The sequence below is a fragment of the Stegastes partitus genome, unplaced genomic scaffold (genome assembly GCF_000690725.1).
Source record: "Stegastes partitus isolate 25-593 unplaced genomic scaffold, Stegastes_partitus-1.0.2 Scaffold682, whole genome shotgun sequence".
NCBI classification, from domain to species: domain Eukaryota; kingdom Metazoa; phylum Chordata; class Actinopteri; family Pomacentridae; genus Stegastes; species Stegastes partitus.
The window spans coordinates 69,529-70,909 of record NW_007578413.1 but is presented as its reverse complement, the minus strand read 5'-3'; the positions used below and the strand labels follow the sequence as shown (position 1 = coordinate 70,909).

Sequence of the window (1,381 nt, the reverse complement as noted above, 5' to 3'; positions counted from 1 at the left end):
TTTGGACGTAAAATCTTTTATAAAAATGTAAAAAAATAACATAAAAATAGTTAAAATTCATCATTAATGTCTCTAAAACAAATGATTTACCGTCTTTTGTCATTTATTTATGTAATTTCCAGCCTGAATTAACGGATTGATCGAGTCACAGTTTACTGTAATTCAATATTTGGATATTTTCTGGCTTAAATTAATTAGTTTAAGAGAAAATCTATCTGTGAAGTCGCCTATTTTGTCTCACAAGATGCTTTTCTTATGATATTAAACCTGCATTTTCTCAGAATTTGCACTAGTTTCAAAGAATAAGAATCATTTTGGTGGTAAAATCTTTTGTAAAAACATTGAAAAATGACATAAAAATAGTTCAAATTCATCATTAATGCCTCTAAAACAAAGATTTACCGTCTTTTGTCATTTATTTATGTCATTTCCAGCCTGAATACATTTATTGGTCCACTACAAATTCACTACAAATTAAAATCTGGCTGATTTTGGGCCTAAATTCATTAATTTGAGGGACAATTTATCTGTGAAGTCGCCTGTTTTTTTCTTTTTTCTTTTGATTTTAAAGCTGCATTTTCTCCACACTTGCACCAGTTCTAAGGAACATGAATCATGTTGGTGGTAAAATGCTTCAAACTGTTTTCATTTGAGGTTTTCTTGTGCATAAACTGGTTTAATCCAACAGAAGCATCAATGTTTTAGGTGTTTTCTCGAGTGTTGGTTAAAGATGGAGGCCGACGAGCTAAACGAGCTAAACGAGGCTCATCCTCGTCTCCTCTCTGCTCTGGTCTTCCCTCCAGAGTCCATCTGGAACGCCGCCTCCTTCTACCAGGAGGCGTCCTACCTCTACTTCCCCACGCTGCAGGCCGAGCTCGCCTCCGACATCTCCTTCTACTTCAAGACCAGCGCCCCGTCGGGAGTCTTCCTGGAGAACCAGGGCCTCAAGGACTTCATCCGAGTGGAGCTGAGCGGTGAGTGAGCGTCCAGGAGGCGCACGGCGAGGACGTCCAGCAGAGAAACAAAAGGCGGCGGCGGCGGCCTTCCTGACAGTTTAATTTCCCAGAGAGGCGGCTGTCAGGCGGGCGCGGCGTGATGCGGCTCTAATGACGCCGTCAGCAGCAATAACACGCTGTCAGGACGCCGAGCAGCTCCTCGCTATGATCCGTGTAGCCCGGCTTAATGAATCCTGCAGACAGGAGGAGCTTCACCCAAACGCCACGAGACACAGAGATGCTCAGGCCGAGGGTTTGTGGTGAAGCAGTCGGAGGAGAAGCTTCAGCAGAGTCCAACTAGTTCACATCATCAGACCAGTTTCAGTCACAGGGCTCAGAAAAGAAAGAGAATCTGGTTAGAGGTGGTTTTTAACTTTGTCTAAAAA

General features: G+C 42.7%; 1 protein-coding gene across 1 annotated transcript in view; it reads left to right on the top strand.

The window, feature by feature from the left end:
• Positions 1–1,381, top strand: part of LOC103363696 (contactin-associated protein-like 5) — a 156,789-nt gene that overhangs the window by 109,130 nt on the left and 46,278 nt on the right. Inside the window, exon 15 of the mRNA XM_008290551.1 lies at positions 804–974. Within this exon, the coding sequence (XP_008288773.1) occupies positions 804–974 (171 nt within the window). The remainder of the gene's footprint in view (positions 1–803; positions 975–1,381) is intronic.